The 22,856-nt window shown below is 42.1% G+C and overlaps 1 protein-coding gene across 2 annotated transcripts in view; it reads left to right on the forward strand.

The window, feature by feature from the left end:
- Window positions 1-22,856, forward strand: part of LOC121446841 (vigilin) — a 77,200-nt gene that overhangs the window by 42,658 nt on the left and 11,686 nt on the right. For both annotated transcript variants that reach the window (XM_041649677.1, XM_041649676.1), the window contains exons 3-17: window positions 1,021-1,133; window positions 3,269-3,426; window positions 4,592-4,807; window positions 10,304-10,510; window positions 10,689-10,904; window positions 11,538-11,744; window positions 12,440-12,547; window positions 13,972-14,076; window positions 14,486-14,564; window positions 16,982-17,121; window positions 18,185-18,289; window positions 18,726-18,839; window positions 19,809-19,895; window positions 20,026-20,157; window positions 22,276-22,494. In XM_041649677.1, the coding sequence (XP_041505611.1) occupies window positions 1,058-1,133; window positions 3,269-3,426; window positions 4,592-4,807; window positions 10,304-10,510; window positions 10,689-10,904; window positions 11,538-11,744; window positions 12,440-12,547; window positions 13,972-14,076; window positions 14,486-14,564; window positions 16,982-17,121; window positions 18,185-18,289; window positions 18,726-18,839; window positions 19,809-19,895; window positions 20,026-20,157; window positions 22,276-22,494 (2,169 nt within the window). In that variant the 5' untranslated portion in view covers window positions 1,021-1,057. The remainder of the gene's footprint in view (window positions 1-1,020; window positions 1,134-3,268; window positions 3,427-4,591; window positions 4,808-10,303; window positions 10,511-10,688; window positions 10,905-11,537; window positions 11,745-12,439; window positions 12,548-13,971; window positions 14,077-14,485; window positions 14,565-16,981; window positions 17,122-18,184; window positions 18,290-18,725; window positions 18,840-19,808; window positions 19,896-20,025; window positions 20,158-22,275; window positions 22,495-22,856) is intronic.

A 22,856-nucleotide genomic window follows, 5' to 3' on the forward strand; every position in this document is an offset into this window, starting at 1 on the left:
TCCTGAGTGCTGGAATTAAAGGTGTTTCCATTGACAGCCAGCTGCATACTTTATTGAAGTGCTTGCGTTTTACCAAGATGTGATATACGTAAGGCACTGGCATAGTGATGTAAAGAAAATGAGTGCTTCCTCACACTGGTGTTGTGAAGCTGCCGAAAATTACAGAAGGGCAGAGAAGCTAACAACTGTGCCTGAGAATGCTGCATTGCACCATAGATTACAAACAGGGAGCTGGGACCTTCAGAGCCAATGTCCACGGCTGTCCTGGAATAAGGAATGCTGTGCCTTGAGCCAGTTTCCTCTCTTGTGAGTGAATCTCCTCCACACTGGGCAAAAGTGCCCTGTGATAATCAGCAGGTTGAGGTACTTGGCACAATATGTGTATCTGGTTTTACTGACAACATGAAGCACTGTGAGGTTTCTCCCCCCTCCCCCAATTTTGCTGAGATGTTTGAAATGGTTCTTTATGGCCTCTGGATAAGTACCTACATGTCCTAGTTGTAGTAATTGTCATTTTTATGGTTCTTAAAAGCATCAGGAGGCATATGTTATATGAACAAAATAAGATGGAGATAGCTATTAAGAGAATGATCCTGGATTGATCTGTAACAAAGATGGGTCAGGCAGGTGGCAGGTTCCAGTAATCCCAAAGTACCCATGATTTTGGGTGGGGGAGGGGGATAACAAGCTGTTAATGAAGCCCTCTCCCTGTGGCTTCCACATGGGTAGGTGGTACAGATTCTAAGCTTTGGACTTCTAGGTCTCTTAGCCAAATCTTGTCTACTGTGTGACAGTTTCTGAGAAAAGTTAATCAAATGGGCTAGAACCCTACTTTACTTGAATTTGCCATGTTCACTCTTCCATTGAAAATCTGAAGAATAATTTACATCAACCTTGTGCAGAAAATACACTATAGTTTTCAGTAAGAAGATAAAAACCTTGACTGAAACATTTAAAACAGTACATTACTGAGTTAGCTGTACTTGGGTTGTCTCCTCCTTGATTACCTTTCTCTTGTAGTGTCTTACTAGGATTGTGTGTGGACGTGAGATCGACCATGAGCTCCGTTGCAGTTTTGACCCAGGAGAGTTTTGCTGAACATCGAAGTGGGCTGGTTCCACAACAAATCAAAGGTGACAGACTACTTTACAAGTTTTCCTTATTAACTTTGGAGACTGGGCTTCTGCTAATTTATATTAGTTGGTTGCAAGTGGGATTGGACAGGTGTGAGGAATGACTCTAGAAACAGATCTAAGTATGGTCAGTTTCTTGGAAATTCAATTAATCTGACAATTGGCAATGACTGGGATCCTTTACAAAATTGCTGCTGTAATTATGGGGTGCTGAAATACTGACTGAAGCATCCTGAGCCTCTGAGGATAAGGGTGAGATGTGACGTCTGTGCTGTTTAAGGCCATTAGTCAAGATGGAGACCAGCACTGTCCAGTGGGTTAGAATGCTAGTCACATAAGCAATTTGGAAGTTTTCCAAACCCAGGTTAAATAAAAGGGAATAGGTGAATTTTTTCCGAAATATTTTCAGTCAAAAGTTTTGCTGTTTAAACCAGACCAATCTCAAACTCATGATTCTTCTGCCTCTGGGATTGCAGGCGTATACCATTACACATTTAACACATTTAGCCTAATGTATGTAAAATATTGCCCTTGCAACATCTCAATATAAAGAATACGTACCTTAAAGCCAGCTACTTTATGTTATTTTTCTTTAAATTTTAGTATATATGTTTATGCAGGGCATTTGATTTGAATGCTAAATTTTTGTACAAATGTCTTTGATCAGGGCTAACAAGACAGCGAATAGGTAATGGTGTCTACTTGCCAAGCCTTTGACCTGGATTTGATCCTAGCACCTACACAGGTGAAGGAAAGAACTGACTCCTGCAAAGTGTCCTCTAACCTCAATATGCAGCTCAGCATGCATACACATGCACATACACAAATAAACATAGATAATATTTTTAATTTAGATTTAGATTTTCTAAAATTTTTGAATGAAAAAAATAAGTTGTTCTAGGTTGTTAGACCATATTTAAGTTTTCCCTAGAATGGAAATGAATATCATTTCTTAAATTTAGAATGAATTAAGCTTTTAAAATTCACTTCTTGGCTACACTTTACCCACTCATTCCCAGTGACCACTGTATTGGTCATTCCTAAGACACTGCTGGTTGTCTGGTTCTCAGTATCTGGGGTTTAAGTGCAGCTATCTGTAGTTTCTCCTTTCTTAAGAGGGAAATGGCACTTCAAGAGTCCTGCCTCTGTTTATCCCACCACCATCAGGCTCAGAAGCAGTGAACTTAGACTAGAGTCCCATCTACTTCCAAAAGTCGTCTTGTCCTCTCCATATCTGCATGCCCCATTGTGTTTTTATTGGGCCCTGCTACTGGTAGATACTGCTTAGCCTTAGAGATATGGGATTATCTAAAACATCTATATAGTTGTTTTTGTGGAGATCATGGTTAAACTAGACAAAAGCATGAACAAATTTGAGCATCATGGAACATAAACATGACTAATAGTCAGGCCCTGGTTTCTCCAAGTCTTGCTGTTCCTGTCTTAGCTTGAGAGGCCATCAGAGACAGTCCCCATGTGAGTTAATTTCACCATTGTACATTACAAAGGGAAATGTGGAACCTTTCTAAAAGCTAATTCTTCTGGGTTTTTTGTTTGTTTTTAGAACAGGGTTTCTCTGTAGCTTTGGAGCCTGTCCTGGAACTAGCTCTTGTTGACCAGTCTGGTCTTGAACTCACAGAGATCTGCCTGCCTCTGCCTCCCAAGTGCTGGGATTAAAGGTGTATGCCCCTGCCACCCGCTTTAAAAGGTAGTTCTTAAAAGCAGTGTTTAAACTTGTACTATGTGCCAAGCATTTATAATCATGATTTACTTTTGTACTATTAGAAAATATGACGACCTAAAAACCTGTCACAAGCTTGCATTCAAGGGTTTTATACATCACAGTACTAAAATGGGACTTATTGTCTTACCTTTCATAGTGGGACCATGTAGAGGGCAAAACATTAACATTTCTGGAACTGGGAATCTCTAGCCCCATCCATTTCGCACACTCAGGGTGCTGGCCTGATGATTCCTAAGGTTTTTTTCCCATAGCTATGAATGAGGAAAGTGTAATAGTAGCCTTGCTCACTCACCACGTTTTAGTGGGGGTTCCTGCTACCTTTCTGCTGTGTTTGTTCATAGAATGTTTAATTATAGTGCTTTCCTCCTAATCTGTGTGTTCTCTGGTCTAGTTGCCACATTAAATTCAGAAGAGGAAAGCGACCCGCCTACCTACAAGGATGCCTTCCCTCCACTTCCTGAGAAAGCAGCTTGCTTGGAAAGTGCCCAAGAACCTGCTGGAGCCTGGAGTAACAAGATCCGGCCAATCAAGGCCTCTGTCATCACTCAGGTAGAAACACATTTCTTTTTGCTTTATCTGTTCCTTGTAGGAAGCAAGAAGAACTGATAAAGGGTTTTGAGTCTGCAGTGATGAGCACATTTTGGGTATGTAAAGTGGAGGAGTCTAAAAGGCTACGATCCCTCCTGTGGAGCACACCCTCCACCATGATCCTCCCACCCAGCCTCCCTGGCACTCTGGACAACTGGCACACAGTCTGAGATAGGCCATATTTGTCAGATTCATGGGGCCATGTACTTTTTTATTCATTGTTGCCTCTGGCTGCGAAGTCTGCCTTTCCTTATCCATATGACAGCCAAAAGCTAATTTGTTGTGGGGCTTTGTGACACCTAGCTAATCTATCACCCAGAAGCAAGAGGCAGGCAGATCTCTAGAGTCAGAGGCTAGCCAGAGCTGCATAGTAAGAAGGATTAAAAAAAAAAAGGAAAAAAAATACATAAAAAGTTAATAGTCTGTCGGTAACAACTAATTTATTTCCTGGTTTCCTTTGGCTTCATTCCCCTTCTCTCTTGCTATTGGGCTAAGAGTTGAGTGTAGAACTGATGCCTGGTTATGATAGAAAATTATCACCCATGTAACTATAACTTCTTGCCCTAGTGTGCATAAGCAACTGCCTCTTGATCTTTTCTTTGTGACCTTTTGCTATCTTGTCTTGTTAAATGTATCTGTTAAATGTATTGTTAAATGTATCATGTCTTGTTAAATGTGTCTTTGAATGATTCAGACCTCTTTGAGGGATAATTGATCCCTCTTGCTTCCATCACTGCTCCTCCTCAACTCTCCTTACTCTTTTAGCAGAATTTATTAAGCTTAAAATTCTTGATGTCGCCTATGCCCCTGCCTCCTGCCTGCTGCTACCTCTGCTGTTTCCTATCATGGGTGCACGCTTTCTCTTCAAAAAGGTTTTCTATTATGTCCTTAGTGGTTTTGACCTAGGCACTTGCCTCCCTTTAAATTCTTAACAGGCTTTTTGTTTCTGGTGCTGTTCATTATTATCTATACCACATGCCAGCCTCCTTTCTTGGAGGATTTCTCCTTACTGCCTTGCCTACGGCACTGCTTAGTGGGTGAAGGATTAATAAATATATATTGCATGTGGTCAGTCTTCCTTTTCTTTGATGGTTTAACTTTGTCTTTGGGCGTCTTTTCTGAACAGGTATTTCATGTACCCCTGGAAGAGAGAAAATATAAAGACATGAACCAATTTGGAGAAGGTGAACAAGCAAAAATCTGCCTTGAGATCATGCAGAGGACTGGTGCTCACCTGGAGCTCTCTCTGGCCAAAGACCAAGGTCTCTCCATCATGGTCTCAGGGAAGCTGGATGCGGTCATGAAAGCCCGGAAAGACATTGTTGCTAGACTGCAAACACAGGTGGGTGTCACTAGGCCTGGCATCCCAGGTTATTTGACTGATCCTGGTGCAGGCCAGAGGACAGCAACATTTAGAACCTTTCTGAATTTATTCTAATCACTAAATTAATGATAGAACTGGGGTACCTGTCAGATCAACCACTGAGCTAAATGTACTGAAAAATGAGGCTTTTTCCAGACTTGAGACACTTAACAGCAGTGAGCTTGCTAGGTAGGTAGTGATCGTCAGTTTCTAGACCTCAAACTTGGGAAGTAAATGATCAGATTTTTTTCCTCTATTTCTGCCAGTCTGGTGCCAGTATTTGGAATTATTTGAGAACGGTTAGAATAAAAGGCATTTCTTCAAGGCATTTCTCCTTAAGGCCAAGAAAGGCAGAGAATCTTACTAATGTGCCATGTGATAGGTGCCATGCTGTGGGGTTTGTTCAGAGATAGGGGCTACTCCCACTTACTGCTGAGCCTCTAGGCAAGCTAGAGGGGAGTGATCCTGCTCTGCCACTGATGTAGCCAGCACAGTCTAAGATGGTTCTAAGTCCCAGGTATCATCGTGGAATTACACATTGTAACTCATATATATTGGACCCTGAAAAACTGTTAGGAGAATTTTTAAAAGCAAACTCCAAAAATATCATTTTACTTCTAAATAGTATATCTGTCTAATGATTGTGCTATTATCTTACTTTATATTTATAAAAGAGATGCTAAGGATTTCATATTTGACCCTTGGTTTAGACTTATGTCTCTGATGTCTTTCAAGTTGGTTGTTTAATTCAATGTTCATTTGATTGTGGCATCACATGTCTCCTTAACAGTATCTCCCCTACACACACACACTCACACACACTTAATGCCATTGATTTGTAAAACGGTTAGTATTTAATTGCTCTGCTTTCCTTTGTGAACTGTTACTGGGTGCTAAGAACTTGACTGTTTTATTTCTTGGTTTTGGGGGCTGTTTTGTTTTGGTTCTGAAACAAGAACTCCTGGCTATCTTGGAGCTTGTTCTGTCTCCCAAGTGCTGGGATTAAAGCACTTGCCACCATGCCTTGAGCTTGATTACTTCATATTCAGCTTGTTTGGCGTGGATGCTTGTTATCACAGATGGATTTTGTTGTTGTTTCCCCATGAGCTAGAGTGGGTGTCGTCTGCCTTATTTGGCCTTCGCTCATAGGATTCACTGATGATCTGGCTAAATTCATTAAAAGTTGAAAATGGGGAGGGGGGGCTGGAGAAGTGGTTCAGAGGTTAAGAGCACTGGCTGTTCTTCCAAAGGTCCTGCGTTCAATTCCCAGCAACACATGGTGGCTCACAGCCATCTGGTGCCCTCTTCTGGCATGCAAGCATAAATGTGTAGGCATACATAGAGGCAGAATGTTGTATACATAATAAATAAATCTTTTTTTAAGAAAATAAAGTTGAAAATGGTGGTTTTCAAATGTATGGTGCTGCTGGGGAGACCGTTTTGTGAGGAAAAATACCTACCTGCTGGCAACCTGAATTCAATCCCTGAAACACACACAGTAAAAGGGAAGAACCATTTCCCCCAAGTTGTCCTCCAACAGCACACACATAAATGCTCATAAAATAAATAAAAATATAAATTTTAAAATAAATCACTCGGTCTGGGGTGCTGTCAGTGATGGGTAAAATGCCCTTTTTTATTGTTTTGGCTTTTTTTTTTTTCTTTTTGGTGACAGGGTCTCTGTATAGCCCTGGCTATTCCGAAACGCTCTATGTAGACCAGGCTGACCTCGAGCTTAACAAAGATCCACCTGTCTGCCTTCCCAAATGCTAGGGTTAAAGGTGTGTACCACCACCCCTGGCCTGGTAAAGTATGTTTAAGACCCTAGGTTTGATCTTTAGCATAAATAGTTAACTAATTAAAAAAATAATAATTTTTCTCTTTACTATTTTCTACCATCAGTCTTCAGCAGGTAATTGTCACATTTTAGTACATCTTTGAATTGCATTGTGTTGGAATGTTTGAGGGAGGCGGGCAGATCTCTGTGAGTTTGAGGCCAGCCTGGTCTATGAGAGCTAGTTTCAGGACAGGCTCCAAAGACACAGAGAAACCCTGTCTTGAAAAACAAAAAACAAACAAACAAAAAAAAAAAACGAATGTTTGAGGGACTGAGTTTAGTTTTGGTTTGGTTTGGATTTTTGCTTTTTCAAGATAAGGTTTCTCTGTGTAGCCCTGGCCATCCTATAACTCACTCTGTAGACCTGGCTGGCCTCTAATACCTGTCTCTACCTCCCGAGTGCTGGGATTAAAGGTGTGTGCCACCATCACCCAGCTAAGTTTAGTTAATTTTTTTAAGAAATGTTAAATAAATTTTGAGCAAAATTTCCAGCATTTTTCTGCAATGGCTATAAATATGCTTTGCCATTTGGTCCTACATAATCAGTAAATATTTAACTTGTATACCTGGAGTATAAGAATTTCTTAGGTACAAAGGAGTTGCTGCTGCTGGTGACTCCTGGTCCAGACCATATTGGTTCTCTGAGCACATCTTCACTGCTGATGAGAGAACCAGGCTGTCATGGAACCATGACAGCCATGCAATCCAGGCTGGTCTCTAACTCATGGTCCTGTCTCAGCTGTCATGTTTCCCCATACTAGGGAGTTTTCATAAAATGTCATTGTGAACTTGGAGAAGTTGATAAATAAGCTGCCTTATCTTTGATCAGAGAAGTTCCTCTGGGTTTCTCCTTGCAGGCAGCTTTCTGTTGTCACCCATAATCTGAATTTCTTCGTTTCTAACATAGAAAGTTTTCTCAGGTTAATCTCAGATAGAAATTTTTGAGTAAGGAATATGACTCATTCAAACTATTTCTGTTTAACATGAAGAAAATAGTATTTTTAAATCAATAATTTTCTTTTTTGGGTTTTTCTATTTAAATTTATTTTCAGTTTTTCAAAATTATTTCAATATTTGCATAACTATGTCAAGCTGAATAGAAATCTTCCCAGCTTATGTAATGTGCTCCTGTCCTTTCCATTATCACCTTTATACACCACTATGTACGTTCTTCATTGTTTACTTTTTATTTATTTATTTATTTATTTTGGTTTTTTGAGACAGGGTTTCTCTGTAGCTTTGGAGCCTGTCCTGGAACTAGCTCTTGTAGACCAGGCTGGCCTCGAACTCACAGAAATCCGCCTGCCTCTGCCTCCCGAGTGCTGGGATTAAAGGCGTGCACTATCACCGCCCAGCTTGTTTACATTTACAGATAGAAGCAGAATACAACTTGCCAGCGTCCCTGATCTCTACATTGCTTTTTTTTTTTATTTTATTTGGTGTCTTGTGTATCAATAAATAATGATTTTCCTTGTTGTAGAAAGCAGTGTGACTCCATATGTATGCTGTAGTTTAAGCTCTTAAGTGGTTTGTAGGCTCTTGTTTCTATGTGACCAAAAAGGGGCTGGGGGTCATGTGCATAGGCTGTTTCTTTTTAATGGTTTATCTTTAGGGATAATCCTGGAAATGATATGGCTAGGTGAAAAGATCACCTTAAATATCTACTTTGGCTACCAGCAGCAAGTAAATTCCCTCCCTTAGAAGTTTATGTCTTGCTCTCGCATCTGCAGAGTACGAGAGCCACACTCACCTAATACTCAGGGTTTTGCCAATCTGAGGCATAGCTGAGTAAACTTCCCAGTTTGTATATGACAAATGCTTGTATATGTGTTTATGTGGGTGTGCGCTTGTGTCTGTGGAAGCTAGAAACTGACACCCTGGTATCTTCCTTGAGCATGCTCCTCCTCATTTTTTGAAATGGGGTCTGCTGGTAACCAGCGTGGTGGGCTGGTCCTTGAATTCTACAAGTCCACTGTCTTCCTCTCTGCTATTGGGATTACAGACTAGTGCCACTGCAGCCAGACCTTAACTTAGCTGGCAGGCACTTTACCAACCAAGTCAATTCCCGGCTTCAGGAATATACTTTTCATTTGCAGTAGGATTTGTGTGAAAAGTCTGTTATTCTGTCCATTTTTGATGTCAGATTGTTTACCTTGCTCAGTTTGGGGGAATTAACACTATATCAGTTTGGGGGAATTAACACTATAGCAGGACTTCCAATTCCTTCATCAGGCATAAAAAGTAAATTTTTTCCAGTTTATTGTTATTTTTAATCTCTGTTTTGCTCTAGATATTTGGTCCATTTATATAGTTAACATTTACTGTTTTTATTATGTTGAATCATTGTTAGAAAAGCATTTTCTACTTCCAAATCATAAAAATATTTATCTTTTTTTTTTTCTTCTTGCACGTATAAGGGTGTCCTTTTTTTTCAGTTTCTGACTATTTGGGTTGTATTCCAGTCTTGTAAAATACTCGCCCAGGTTCTCCTCTTCCCACATGACTGCTTTGTCATCAGCACTGTTTGCAGAAGGCAGTCCTCCCACTGTGGCCAGAGGCTGTTCTCATCAAGTCCTAATGCCCACAGTAACCTAGGTCTTTCCTGGGCTCCAGGTCATGGTCCATTAGTCAGTCTTTGTACTAATGCTTTCTCACTTCTCTAGTGTTCACTGTTGCTTGGTTTTCTGGTTTCCCCATGCAGGTTTGGGGTGAGAGAGGGGTGTGTGTACATGTGGGAGGCTGACATCAGGTATCTTTCTTCACCTCTTTCTGAGATAGGGTGTCTCACTGTGCTTAGAGCTCACAGATTACCTAGACTGATTGGCCAGCCAGCCCCAGGATTCTGTCGTCTTCACTTTGCCAGCACTGTGAGCCTATGGAAGTTTATGATCAACTTTATGCTCAAAACTCTAGTAATTTTTTTGTAATTAGAAAAAATTGATATTTTTGGCAGGGCGGTGGTGGCGCATGCCTTTAATCCCAGCACTCGGGAGGCAGAGGCAGGCGGATCTCTGGGAGTTTGAGGCCAGCCTGGTCTACAAGAGCTAGTTCCGGGACAGGAACCAAAGCTACAGAGAAACCTTGTCTCGAAAAACCAAAAAAAAAAAAAAGAAGAAGAAAAGAAAAGAAAAATTGATATTTTTGTTATTTAAGCCACCTTTTGTAGCTTGTATGTGATGTTGTAGTAATCTTTCTCATGGTGGGAAAAAGCCAGGGTTTGTAGACGCCTGTCAAGACATATACCACTGGACTACACACCCCCATATTACACCTCGTACCTTGCAGTTAAAGTTGTTTTTAAAAAAAGACTCCAGCTGACTTCTGGAGTCTTTTTTCTTTCCTTCTTGTTATAAATGGAAAGAAGAATTTGATGAAATAGTGATTTCCCCATGCAGTCAGATGTTTTCTTCTGTCTCATAATAGAGAAGTCTGCATAATGGTATGGCCCTGGTTTGGACCAGGGTAGGCTCCCTGTGATCATGACATGATGTTTGAGCTCTCGTGGTTATAAGGGGATGGATGAGATAGCTTTCTCGAGCATTCTAATTAGGGAATATCCTAGAAGAATGTGCTTTATCAGAACCGTAGGTAATTTTTTTTGTTTGTTTAAAGTTTTTGGTTGGTTTGTCTTCTAACAGGCCTCAGCAACTGTTACCATTCCTAAAGAGCACCATCGCTTTGTCATTGGCAAAAACGGAGAGAAACTGCAAGATTTAGAACTAAAAACTGCAACCAAAATCCAGATCCCACGCCCAGATGACCCCAGTAATCAGATCAAGATCACTGGCACCAAAGAAGGCATCGAGAAAGCTCGCCATGAGGTCCTTCTCATCTCTGCTGAGCAGGTGAGCCCTCTGAATGGTCTGAACCCCTGCACTCTGCAACATACCCAGCACCAGCCTTGTTTCTAGTGTGCTACCACTTTCAAAACGAACTAGAGGCGCCGTGTATATGTGAGGCCTTGACTGTGACTTTGGCTGTTCCAAGGTGTTCTTATCAGTCAGTTCATTCTGCCCTTTCCAGGACAAGCGTGCTGTAGAGAGGCTTGAAGTGGAGAAGGCCTTCCATCCCTTCATCGCTGGGCCGTACAATAGACTTGTGGGCGAGATCATGCAGGAAACAGGAACACGCATCAACATCCCTCCACCCAGTGTTAACCGGACAGAAATTGTCTTCACTGGAGAGAAAGAGCAGCTGGCTCAGGCTGTGGCTCGTATTAAGAAGATTTATGAAGAAAAGGTGCAGTATGAAGGTGGCAGAACTGGGGGACAAGAACAGTTAATGGGATTTTAGTGTGCACCCTTTTGCCCTTGAGCACAAAGCTTAGTATCTGTGTTCAGTACTTGGTGGCTACAATTCCCTACTGTAGGGTATGCTGTAGGCTGGTGTCCTGGTGTTCTCTGTGTGTCCTTTCTCAGTATCTGTGACCACACTGGTAGGTTGCTGCCATAGGATCGGCGCATACTTTTTAGAGGTGACTTGTAGCTTATTCTGACTTTGAGGTATGAAACCTTTTCCTTATTTGGAAAAAGTAGGGTGGGAGTATAGTTCTGTGGTGGAGCACACTTGTCTAACAAGGAAAAGGCCCTAGGTCAAATCCCCAACACCTCAAAGAAAAAAAAAGAGAAGGAAAACGGGGAAAGCATTTATTTACTCAAGTGTTCAGGGTTGACATTAACATCCTTGAAGGTGACCAGACTTGGGAAGTCCAGACACCTGAGAAGTAGAATTTCTGGGGGAGCTGGTTATAGTCTTCACTTATTGAGAACCACATCTAGGTCCCCAGCTGGCTTTGTTGGTAGTGACAGACTGTCCATACTGCCTGTGTCTCCTATCTCTCCTGCTGACTACCTTTATGGTGCTCTTCATTAGAAGAAGAAGACTACAACCATTGCAGTGGAAGTGAAGAAATCTCAGCACAAGTATGTTATTGGGCCGAAAGGCAATTCATTGCAAGAGATCCTGGAAAGAACTGGAGTTTCTGTTGAGATTCCACCCTCAGACAGCATCTCCGAAACTGTGATACTTCGTGGAGAGCCTGAAAAGTTGGGACAGGCATTGACTGAAGTCTATGCCAAGGTAATTCCCTCTAAGTGTGCTTTGATAATTTCTGGGGGCCCATTATGGACTGGCTGTTTGTTGGTATAACCTGGAGACCCAGACACAGTCAAATGTGTCAAATTGGGGGTGGGGGGACGGAGACACTCACCACTGAATTCTTTGTGTGTTCATGTGCATGTGTATGTAGAGGCCAGAAGACTGTCTTAGGTCATCACTCAGGAGGTGAGACAGTCTGTTGACATAGAACGTGACACAAGCCCCAGATGCTTTACTTCCACTATTCTACTAGTATGATTACAAACATGCATTACCCTGTCCATCTCTTGGGACCAAAATAGGTCCCTGAGCTCACACAACAAGTACTCCTGACTGAGCTGTGTCCCCAACCCCACCTCTACTTTTTTACATGAGCAGTTTGATAGCTTTGGAGCCTGTCCTGGAACTTGCTCTGTAGATCAAGCTGACCTTAAACTCACTTAGATCCACCTGCCTCTGCCTCCCTAGTGCTCGAATTAAAGCCATCACCACTTGGCGACTTTTTGTTTGTTTTTATATAAGGTCTGACTGTTAGACCAGGCTAAAACTCTTAAAACATCTCCCTGCCTCAGTGTCTTCACTGCTAGGATTAAGGGAATGCACCATCACACCTGATTTGACCTTTGTTTTAACATAAAGTCTACAGACCCATAACTGTTTTTCTGTTTTTGTCGTAGGCCAACAGTTTTACTGTTTCCTCAGTCTCTGCCCCTTCCTGGCTTCACCGTTTCATCATTGGTAAGAAAGGGCAGAACCTGGCCAAAATCACTCAGCAAATGCCAAAGGTAGGAAAACATTTTTAACCTGGTATTTTGAAACTGCCTGTCATGATTTTGTTTTTGCTATTTGTCTTGTGGGTGCTTTGAAGACTATAGAACAATATCAAGCTTCAGTTACCCTGTTGATACAGTCAGCTTCCACTAATAACTATGGGAAAAGCATGATAAAGGTCTTTAGGTATATGTATCATTTTCCCATCTTTAACCAGAGACTGAAGAAGGGCACTAAAAAGAAATCCCACACTAGCTCAGAACTGAGTATAATAAAGGATTATTTAGGGGTAGACTCACAGATCACTAGCCTCCTCATGAGCAAGGAACAGGAACTGAATCACACCGCCGGGAGAGCGCAAATGTGTGCTTTACATCAGCATATATAATATAAGAGGCCACACCCAAGTGGGCGGGTAACTTAAAGGCTACTGGCTATAGGAATTCCTACAGCAAGAGATGGTTTTTTCATTAATAGGTTTAATAAGTGTCTTAACTGAATTTAGTAATTATGTTATGATTTCATAATGATTTGAAGAGCAACACTTGGAAAGGGACTTAAGTGTGTCATCATCTGTCTTATACTGTTGTCCTTACCAAGAGGCAGCAGAGAACTTTATTCCTAGTTTGTTGACATGAGTATTGTTTGCCTTACCTGTCATTTCAGTCTTTCTAGCCTAAGAATCACTAATGATTTACTTAGATGTAGGCAGACTGCTCTCCCTTTCCAACTACCTTACCCATTGTGTGTTACAAACAGCACAAGATACTGACCTGCTCAAGTGAAAAGTGAGTTTTATTCCATCACTTCGTTTTCAGAACGTTTGTCCTGGGGCTGAGTAAATATCTTAGCCACTAAGACATTTGCTGAGAAAGTATGAAGACAAGAATGTGGATCCTCAGAATTCCTATACAGGCCATCGAGGCATGGCAGCAGTTCCTATAATTCTAGTCTCAGAAGGTAGAAACAGGATCCTCAGAGCAAGCTCTGGGTTTATTGAGAGACCCTACCTCTTGAATAAGGTGGAGGAATCATCAAGGATGCTTCCTGACATCCTTCAGGTCTCTACAGACATATACTCACATGGGTTTATACACAAAAATGAAGTAAAGAAAACAAACAGATACTGTCTTTGCCATCTTTTTCTCTTTATACAATCAAAGTGAAGTCTGCCTTCCAAAAAGGAAAACAATTCCTGAGACCATGAACAGTGGTGATGTCTGTACATACTGAGGGCAAGCACACTGTGAAGGGCTTCCCAGCTCCTAGTCTCAGCAAAAAGAAGGTATATCAGAGCTTGGGCCATGATGTATAGTGCCATCCTTCAACCCTTCATTTCAGTTCTTTGTGTTGGTGGATGAGCCCTTACTACCTGTGCAGTACATAGCAACTGTGTTATTTGGCCTTGGCCGTTCCTTCTCTCATTTTGGTCTGGTAGGTTCACATTGAGTTCACAGAAGGTGAGGACAAGATCACCCTGGAGGGCCCCACGGAGGATGTGAGTGTAGCCCAAGAACAGATTGAAGGAATGGTCAAAGACCTGGTAAGTAGAACATTGCTGGTTACAGAGAAGGCTCTGTCTGGTAGGGTGGAGACAGGTAGAAGTCTTGTCATTCGGGACTTACATGGGTGTCATGGTGATGGAAGCGTAGCCTTGTTGTGTGTGTAATGGGTTCTGAAACACAAGATGACTGAGGTCCCCTGGGTGAAAGAAACTATTTTGAGGTTGGGACCTTGGAGGGTGCAGCAATTCTTGGTTGTTGAGATAGGGTAAGTCTTGCTGGGTACGTGGTGGTACAGATGGGTCTCTGAGTTGGAGGCCAGCATGGTCTACATAAAAAGTTCCAAGACATCCAGGGCTACATAGAGAAACTTTGTCTCCAAAAAAAAACCAAAAAAAACAGAGAAAGGGCAAGAAGTATTCATCTGTTTAACTTATGCTTCCCTTGTAGATTAATCGGATGGACTATGTAGAAATCAACATCGACCACAAATTTCACAGACACCTCATTGGAAAGAGTGGAGCCAACAGTGAGTAAGGCTGATGGGTGGTGGCGGAGCTCTAATACACTGAAGCCCTGAGAAGGAGAACCTCAATGCTGAGGACCCGCATGGGTTTCCTGCGTTAGCCTCCTGGGTGCTGGGTGCTGCTGTGAATAGAAATTTGATTCTGCAGCTTCGTACATTTTCCTAAAGAAACTGCCTTTCCCTTTTGCCCAAGATAAATTGTCACTTTCAGAATCAGCCCTCTCTAGCTAGAGATTGTATTTTTACTTTTCATGCAGTCTGCTTTACTTAGCCCACCAGTGTTTGTGGGACTCTAATAGTTACCTTCCCAGACATGCACCCAAGTCGTTCGCTCAGGAGTTTTGTTAAGTGAGTAGTAGTAGTCATACACTGTCTAAAGATTGGGGTTTGTGTGGTGTTTGTTTGTTTGTTTGGTTGGTTGGTTGGTTGGTTGGTTGGTTTGGTTTGGTTTGTTCTTTCGGTACAGGGTTTCTCTGTGTAACAGTCTTGGCTGTTCTGGAACTTTGTCGACACTTTAAGGCGTGTGCCGCCACACCCAACCTTCAAGCTCGGGTTTGAATTTGTTGATTGAGATTACAGGAAGAGCACAAGAATGCACTGACCAGCCAGGCGTGGGGGGTGCACACCTTTAATTCCTGCAGAGGCAGGTAGACCTCTGTTGAGTTCAAGGCCAGCCTGGTCTAAGACAAGAGCTAGTTCTGGGACAGGCTCCAAAGCTACAGAGAAACCTTAGCAATGTGTTAAAGTGAACCACACACACAAAGATTGATAGGTTGAGGGATAGAAATGAAATCTAGGCCCTTGAAAGTACTAGGCCAAAGAATCCTCTACCCCCCAGATAGGATATCTATATTGCCTAATTGAATTCATGATCTTTCTGCCTCAGGGTCCTGAGAGCCGGGATTACAGTGTATGTCAGGACTCAGGTTCTTTTTTAATCCATCTTTTCTGTATGACTACTCATAACACATGTTAGCATATTCTTGAAACAACTCCATGGTACAGGGGTTCAACAAATCCTTTTGCATTTCATTTTGACTTGGACCCATTCATTATGTTTTTGTTGCTTGTAAATATAAGCCTCTCTGCTCCAGTGATGGGTGAATGATGCATTCTCTTTGGTAGTTTCGATTCTGTGCCATTTCATGACCGTGATAATTCCCCAGCTAAATGACCTCAGTTGGCACTTATTTCACATGCAGCTTGAACCTTGTATGTGCACACCAGGAACTTGGTTTTATGGTTTTGCTTTTTGTTTTAGTTGACTGTAGAGTTTACTTAATAGAAATAGGTTGATTTCTCCTTACTAGGAGTCACAGAACTATAGTATGGTCAAAAAGCGATAGTCTACCAGTTAGAAACCTTCATTTTCTTCTATATTCTGAAATCTGCTACTTATTTCCCCAACCCACCCCATCTCTTATTCTTGAATTTAACCTGGAACAGCTGGTCACATCAGTCCCTACCAGATTACTTTCTCTGATCATATACTGTCTGTGGAGCCCATCTTGGGCTTTGGTTTTTCTGACTGTACAATGGACAGTTCTTGAATGGGGTTATCATGTTCTGTCCAGAGAACATGATGGAAGATTTTTGCAAATTTTGCCAAACAACTCTGTTCTGCTAAAGGTGTAGTCTCCTAGCATATTACCCCCAAAACCATGATTCCTTGAGGGACCCCACACTAAATGGCCCTAGTATGGTGGTACACTCAGGAGACAGAGGCAGATAGATCTCTGAGTTGGAAGCCAGCCAGGGATGTTTAACGAGACTCTGACTTTGCCAGGGCAAATCAGGTCCCTTCAATGACTATGTCCTTATTCAAAAAATGTAATTTGTGGGCTGGAGAGATGGCTCAGAGGTTAAGAGCATTGTCTGCTCTTCCAAAGGTCCTGAGTTCAATTTCCAGCAACCACATGGTGGCTCACAACCATCTGTAATGGGGTCTGGTGCCCTCTTCTGGTCTTCAGGCATACACACAGACAGAATATTGTATACATAATAAATAAATAAATATTTTAAAAAAAATGTAATTTGCTACCTGAATTGTAGATTCCAAAATTACTTGCATATTAGTATTACCTGTGATAATATAGATAGTCTAAGACCATATGTATACTCAAGACCAGCTATGTTTCATACTAATTAACACTGGTCATAATTAATTTGAAGCTCTTACTACAGTTGCAGCTTCTATTCAAGGCTGGAAGACAATGCCCTAGAAACTTTGCTATCTGATAGAGAGCTCAATCAGGTTTTTTGTGGTTTTGCTTTTGTTTTTTAGACACTACAAATTTTAATTAATGGGAATGACTCAATAGCATATTGAAGCTTGGTCCTTATCCCCTTGGTTGTTGGTCATTAGTAGGCCATTATACCTTTTGTGTTGAAAATGTGTTTGTATTTCTTTTTGTCCTAAGTCAACAGAATCAAAGACCAGTACAAGGTGTCTGTGCGCATCCCGCCTGACAGCGAGAAGAGTAACCTGATCCGGATTGAGGGAGATCCACAGGGCGTGCAGCAGGCCAAGCGGGAACTGCTGGAGCTCGCCTCTCGAATGGTAAGCCAAGGATCCAGACCATGCTCAAGAGTGCTGGCTTGTGCCTGTTGGCTGCCACTAAGGAAAAGTATTGTTGGTTCTAGAGCCATGCTCTGCTACCTTCTCAGATCACCAGCAAGGCTTGTGTCTCTTGACCCCCGAGTGTCAGAGAACAGAGGTCCCATGTGCCTGGCTGTCGTTTCTAAACTTGAACATCACTACAGTCTCACTCCCTGTGGGCCTGAGGCATCCAGTAATGAGGATCATGCTTCAGTGATTCCTGACTGGCTGCACATGCAAGTTACTGGCGTGATAAAGATCTGATAACTATGTCTTACTGTGTTCATGTTCTTATCCTAGTTCCCACACTCGGAACCTCAAATTGGAACAAATGTTTTATGGGGAGTGGTTCTTTATTTTCTGTAACCTAAGGTCTAGCCTTTGGCTTTCCTCTGACATTCCTGGGCTCAGTCTCCAGGCCAGGGTCTGCTGTTGGCATCCTTGCCTCCTGCCTTGTGAACCTTGCCTTGGAGTGTGTTCTGCCTATTCTTGAATCACTGTCATCAGATCCTCCAGAATTCCTGAAAATGTTTTATAGGCTGACGGTGTTCTTCCTATATTCCATCACTGCCTGCTGTTCTTGCTTGTGGGCAGTAGAGGACATTGAGACTGGTGTGGATTCAGTGACCTGTGATAAGGCATTCTTTCCTAATTATCCATGTAGGGTATGTGGTCCAAGTCCATTGTACTCAAGGAATGCTTCCGTGCTATGTGGGATGTTGTAGTTCTGGTGGAAATACATGCTTCATGCTCATTTTAGGGATTAGTGCTACTGTGACTGCACTCAGGGCTGAAGGGCTAGCCCTGCAGTCCATTCTTTAACTATGCTGTTTAGGAAGATAGCTCACCAGCAGCATAACGTAATTTGAAAGATTAAGCAGGTATCCTAGAATAGGCACCCCTGGAGACATGTTGTTTCTGGGGGCTGCCACCGACAGCTACCCGGGCACCACCTCATGGTTTTTGAGGCGTTAGTAGTAGCCTCTTGTGATTAATGGCTTCATCCACTTTAATTGTATTTTAGGAAAATGAGCGTACCAAGGATCTAATCATTGAGCAAAGATTTCATCGCACAATCATTGGGCAGAAAGGTGAACGGATTCGTGAAATTCGTGACAAATTCCCAGAGGTAAAGCTTTCCCCAAAGCACTCTCCCTTCTTTTTCACCTTCTGTTTTTTTTTGGGGGGGGGTTGATTTTTGTTTGTATGCTTGTTTTTTGTTTTCTTGTTATTTGGAATCAAACCCCCCAGGGCCTTGTACAGTCAACTGAACTACACTGCCAACCCCAAAAGCATTCTCTGACTTCTGGGAGTGATGATAATCTTCGCTTAAGGAATTGTCAGTATTTCACTTTAAAAACGTAGACGCTTATAGGCATACATACCACAATGGATATCTAGTTTGAGGTCAGGGAGCAACTTTCAGGAGTTAGTTCTCTTCTATGTGAGTTCTGAACTCAGATCATCAGCCTTGGTGGCAAGCACCCTTCCCCATTGATCCATCTTGCTGTCCCCAAAGTTTAGTATTACAGTAATTATACACTGTCCCCTGTGATTTGTTTTAGGTTATCATCAACTTTCCAGACCCAGCACAAAAAAGTGATATTGTGCAACTCAGAGGCCCCAAGAATGAGGTGGAAAAATGCACTAAGTACATGCAGAAGATGGTTGCGGACCTGGTAGGTGACTGTATGCACCCTCTGGGGTTGGGGAGCAGAGCTCTCACAGTCCCTGCAGGAGTTCTGCCTTTAGGGGTGGTCTGCTGTGTCAGGGGCTTGGAACAAAGTGGTGGTAGCACCTCTCTCAGTGCCTTGGTGTTTAGTTTTCACTTTTGGAAATTATCAGCTTGTTTGTGGTGGAATTAAATTGAACCGGAAAGGGAGCTATAATTGAACCTATCTGTAATCCTAGCTTTCAGAAGCAGAGTCAGGAGGATCTTGAATTCAAGGCCATACTAGCTACATATTAAGAACCTGACTCCAAAATGAGAAGGGGAAAGAAAAATAATTAGGGGGCCTGGAGGGATGGCTCAGTGTTAAGAACACTGAGCTCTTTTAGAGGACCTAGGTTCAATTCCCAGCACCCATATGGCAGCTCACAACTGTCTGTAATTCCAGTTCCAGGGGACCTGACACCTATGGCAAAACACTAATGCACATAAAATAAAAATAAGTAAATTTTAAAAAATAATAATTGTAAAAATACAATAAGCTGAAAGGTTTAGAAAGTGTGAACAGGGGATTGATGGTCACATGAGGGGTTCCATTGTAGTTTCTGTCTCTCCTGAAAGTTACCATTGAACAATTGCCATGATGCTACTAGATGCTATGCTTCGTAGGGTACCAAGGCTGACAAGCCTTGACATCAATTGTTGCTGAAGCTATATAGACAGACTTGTTTGTATCTGTATTGAAGAGCTACAGTCTTTGAACTGCCACTTTATAAAGGGACTTTCTGTAAATTGATATGCCAAGTTAATTGGATGGTGAACAGTTTATCTAATTTTTCCTTAAGTAGGTGGTGGGGGAGTAGGCACTTTCTGTTTGCCAACAGTACGTACTTGAGTTCATGTAGCTTTGAGGGATAAATAGGAGACATCATCCTCTGTCTGGCATGAATAGTTATTGTGCCATTCTCTTGTCTTTAAGGTGGAAAATAGCTATTCAATTTCTGTGCCGATCTTCAAACAGTTTCACAAGAATATCATTGGGAAAGGAGGCGCAAACATTAAAAAGGTGATCAATTCATCTTGCCCAGCCCTAAAACCTTTGTGGATTAAAAGGAGGAACTGACCTTCCTTCCCAGCCCTGTGCTCAAGTGTGTCTACTGTAGGAAAACTGTTTATCTTGTATGCATCTCCTTTAGATTCGTGAAGAAAGCAACACCAAGATTGACCTTCCTGCAGAGAACAGCAACTCTGAGACCATTGTCATCACTGGCAAGAGAGCCAACTGTGAAGCTGCCCGGAGCCGGATTCTGTCTATCCAGAAAGATCTGGTAATGGGAGATGTTTCTTGGTGGAACTCCTTATCCATTTCCTATGTTGTAAAATCTGGGCTCGGCTTTAAACCTGGAAAGTGTTAATCATGTGATCAGCAGCTCTCTACTTCTGTTTCTTAATTCTTGTTTACTTGGCACTGCAGCAATGATGCCGTTTGTCCTCGTGTTTGGCCCAGTGCTACTTTAGTAGATTTGTTTTTTTGAGACAGCTTTCTCTGTCTAGTCCTGGCTGTCTTGGAATTCACTTGGTAGACCAGGCTGGCTTCAAACTAAGAGATCCACCTGCCTCTGCCTCCAGAGTGCTGGGATTAAAGGTGTACCAACATAACTACCACCCTGCATAGACATTTCCCTTTTGTTAATTTTTATGCCACTTGAATATCATTTCCGGAGCTGGAGAGATGGCTCAATGGATAAAATACTCACTGAGCAAACTTGAGGACATGAATCTCAGAAATCATGTTGAAACCAGGCTCAGTAGTATACGTCTGTGATTACAGTGTGTGGACATACATGGATATGGAACTGAAGACAAGAGAATCCCCAGAATCTGATAGACTAGCCAACTTAACATATGTAGTAGATAAAAAGAGGCCCTCTCTCACACAAGGGGGAAGATGAGGATGATACACCCAAGATTGTTCTCAGACATATACATAAGGTTTAAAAAGGAAAGCAAACTGTATCTCAAAGTGCCCACCGAATTTTGTTTAGCTTTTAAAAAATGAACATGCTATAAGTTAGAAATGTTTTCATTGTGCAGTTTGGTAATCTTGGTATGTATACACTCCTGGAATCATCTTACTGTGTGACTTCTCCTAGGGAGACCTATCTTTTCATACTAGATAGGGCACAAAGAACACAACAAAGTAACCAGTACACCAAAGTCCAATTTGGTAACCCAGTGAGTTTATTGGTCATTTTACAGAACATAGATGAGAGGTTAGTTACAGCTACATGGGTGATCTCTCGTGAAAGCATCGTCCCTGAACCTCAATGTACTACTTGGAGACATCTTAGACAGTTGGAAACTTCCTCTCTCTGCAATTATTACTTCATGTATAACTGTGGGGAGGGTCTTTGTGGATCTTTAAGTTTCGAGACCTTTCCAAGACTTTGGAGGGGTTTTTAATTCCTAAACTTTATAAATTTAATTTACTTGATGAGACGGGAACCTTCTCCAGAAGAGAACTTGCTTTTGTTTGTAGACTGGGTCTGACTACTTAGCCTTGCTTGGCCTGGAACTCAACAGAGACCCATCTGCCTCTACTTGGGACAAAAGTTATGTGCCACTACACCCAGCCTAGAGAGATTAATTCGGAAATCATTATACAGCACATCCCCATAAGTCAAATTAGTGTCTAATTATTGTTGCATGCTTTCATATACTTTTGAACTTTAAGTTACTAGGAAACCATTTACTCCTTTCGGGTTGTTAGACAATATCACACCTGACTGTATCTAGTTTATGTCCAAGTACCTTCTGCTGAAGTTGACGCATTGAGTACTGTGATAGTCTTCCAGAAACTCGGCACCATGTCATCTACTGAAGGTGGTACTCTGGGCTATGACTGGGATACAGGCACCATCCCTTTCAGTCCTAGGTTCCTCCTCTGCCCAGGGTAATGTGTGTGTAGACCAGTATTTGAGTGGCCTCTATTTCTCAGATTTGTTAATCCATGCTTCCCCCTTTAGACTCTGGTCTGTGTAATCAAACAGCCTCATCCCTGGGTGATAGCTGTTTCCTCACTTCTTGTGACTTAGCTTGCCTGTTTCTCATCACCAGTGTCTTTAAAATACTTTTCTGGGTAAAGAGTAGATTCAGTCTTTATTTCATCTTGATCAAAATCAGAATCTTGGTTTTGATAAGAAAATTTGTCTCAAGACATATTCATCTGCCAGCCACCTGCAGAATTGACTAAAGCAACAGGTCCAGCATTGCATAGTCTAAAGTCATGGCTTTCCTATTATGCTCTTTATGCCTTCCTGCTGCCCTAAACTCAGCACGCCATCCTGTTTCTTCAAACATCCTCAAGCTGGAGCTGCATTCTTTTCTTGTGGGCTTTTCTCACCACACAAATTGTAACTTCCATTTAATGTTGTATTTGATTTCAGGCCAACATAGCTGAGGTGGAGGTCTCAATCCCTGCCAAACTTCACAACTCTCTCATTGGCACAAAGGGCCGTCTGATCCGCTCCATTATGGAGGAATGTGGTGGAGTCCACATCCACTTTCCTGTGGAGGGTTCTGGAAGTGACACGGTTGTCATCAGGGGTCCGTCCTCAGATGTAGAGAAGGCCAAGAAGCAGCTCCTGCATCTGGCTGAGGAGAAGGTGAGTCACTGCTGACACTCCCTTTGTCAGTCTGGAAAGTCTTAAGTGTTCTTCCCTTGTGGCAGGTCAGAAAACAACTTTAATAGGCACTTGTGTGTACAAATGTCCACACATAGGAGCAGAAGGTAGTACTTTGAATCACTAAGGTGGTGGGTTAAGGGGAAGCAGTTAACATTTCAGAATGGATTAAAATATGATTTACCGTAGAACTCAAAGTTCTTTTATCTGTAGTTCTGAGATTTGACCAAGACAGTCCTCTAACCGCCACTGCCATCAATTTATTAACTACCACCTTTTTCCAAAAACTCTCCATTGGTCCTTCTGTCAATCCCCCCAGGGGCTGGTGTGGTGCAACATGCAGA

The sequence above is a fragment of the Microtus oregoni genome, unplaced genomic scaffold (assembly GCF_018167655.1).
Source record: "Microtus oregoni isolate MIOR12 unplaced genomic scaffold, Mior012 000004F_ref0000308, whole genome shotgun sequence".
In the NCBI taxonomy this organism is placed as follows: Eukaryota; Metazoa; Chordata; class Mammalia; order Rodentia; family Cricetidae; genus Microtus; species Microtus oregoni.